Source organism: Morone saxatilis, unplaced genomic scaffold (genome assembly GCF_004916995.1).
Source record: "Morone saxatilis isolate NCDOM2014 unplaced genomic scaffold, NCSU_SB_2.0 Contig10, whole genome shotgun sequence".
Lineage (NCBI taxonomy): Eukaryota > Metazoa > Chordata > Actinopteri > Moronidae > Morone > Morone saxatilis.
Genome location: NW_023339652.1, coordinates 1464522 through 1465683, shown reverse-complemented (window position 1 = coordinate 1465683; position 1162 = coordinate 1464522). Strand labels below are relative to the sequence as shown.

Below are 1162 nucleotides of genomic sequence, written 5' to 3'. Positions count from 1 at the left end.
GTGTGTTCAGGTGTGTTCAGGTGTATTCAGGTGTGTTCAGGTGTGTGGGTGTGTTCAGGTGTGTAAACAGGTGTAATCAGATGTGTACAGGTGTATACAGGTGTGTACAGGTGTGTAAACAGGTGTGTTCAGGTGTGCCTCTGACCTTCTGGAAGTACCCCCTCTTCACAGAAACGTCCTTCACTTGTCTGAAATAGACGTAACCAAAGAAATGGGACACTTCAGTCTGCGGAGACAACGAGAGACACATTATGACATCACAAAGAGAGGATGATGATGATGATGATGATGATGAAGCTCATAAATGTTCCTTTAACCTTTAATGATCCAGTTAAAACCGATCAATAACCGATCAGTATGTTTCCTCACCTGCAGGGTGACGGGGGCGTCTCGGTTGTAAACGTCCTCTCTGAACCTCGAAGCTCGTCGGCCGACCGACTGACGCAACCTGAAGCTGAACTGAGTGTCCCCAAGGCATCCTGGGAAATGAAGTGCCACACGTGACCTCTGACCTCTGGTATACAGTAAACAATAATACGGTAGTAATACAGTACCTGAGTATGAGTCAGGGAAGGACAGGTAGCAGATGCTGGTTTTCTGACAACAAAAATCACAAAGGAATATGATCAATAAATCTATAATCAATAGATTGATTATTAATCTACAGAGTGAAGTTTGATCAATTATTACCTCCTTCTCAGTGAGTTTCACATCCTGAGGATACACCAGCTGAAAAACACAGAAACCAAACTTCATTCAGAATTCTGCTGAATTAAGAAATCACTGAAAATAAGAATAATAACAATAAGAAGAATTAGAATCAATAATAATGATAATAAAATAAATGTTTGGTGAACTGGTTGCACGCCGAACTCAACAAAAGACTCAACTTTATTTCAGTCTAATAAAACATTTCTATAAATGGTGAAGCTGCAAAAGACAGAAGGAAAAATGTAAATATCGTCAGTTTTTTAAATGGAGTTTGGTACTAAACTGTAAGTGTCAGTGGAATTAACAAGAACTGAGCTTTGTTAAATTACTAATAATCAGATAATGACAACTGACAGCCATCAGCAGCATCTTCTGCCTCCCATCAGGCACTGGGAGAAAGGACTCGCACCAAATTACTTTTAAAATTCTGCAAATTTAATATAATTTAATT

General features: G+C 39.3%; 1 protein-coding gene across 1 annotated transcript in view; it reads right to left on the bottom strand.

The window, feature by feature from the left end:
* The window catches only part of dennd6b (DENN/MADD domain containing 6B), a 4449-nt gene that overhangs the window by 2405 nt on the left and 882 nt on the right, over nt 1-1162 (bottom strand). Inside the window, 4 exon segments of the mRNA XM_035680505.1 lie at nt 99-226; nt 370-479; nt 555-597; nt 691-729. Coding sequence (XP_035536398.1) covers nt 99-226; nt 370-479; nt 555-597; nt 691-729 — 320 coding nt within the window.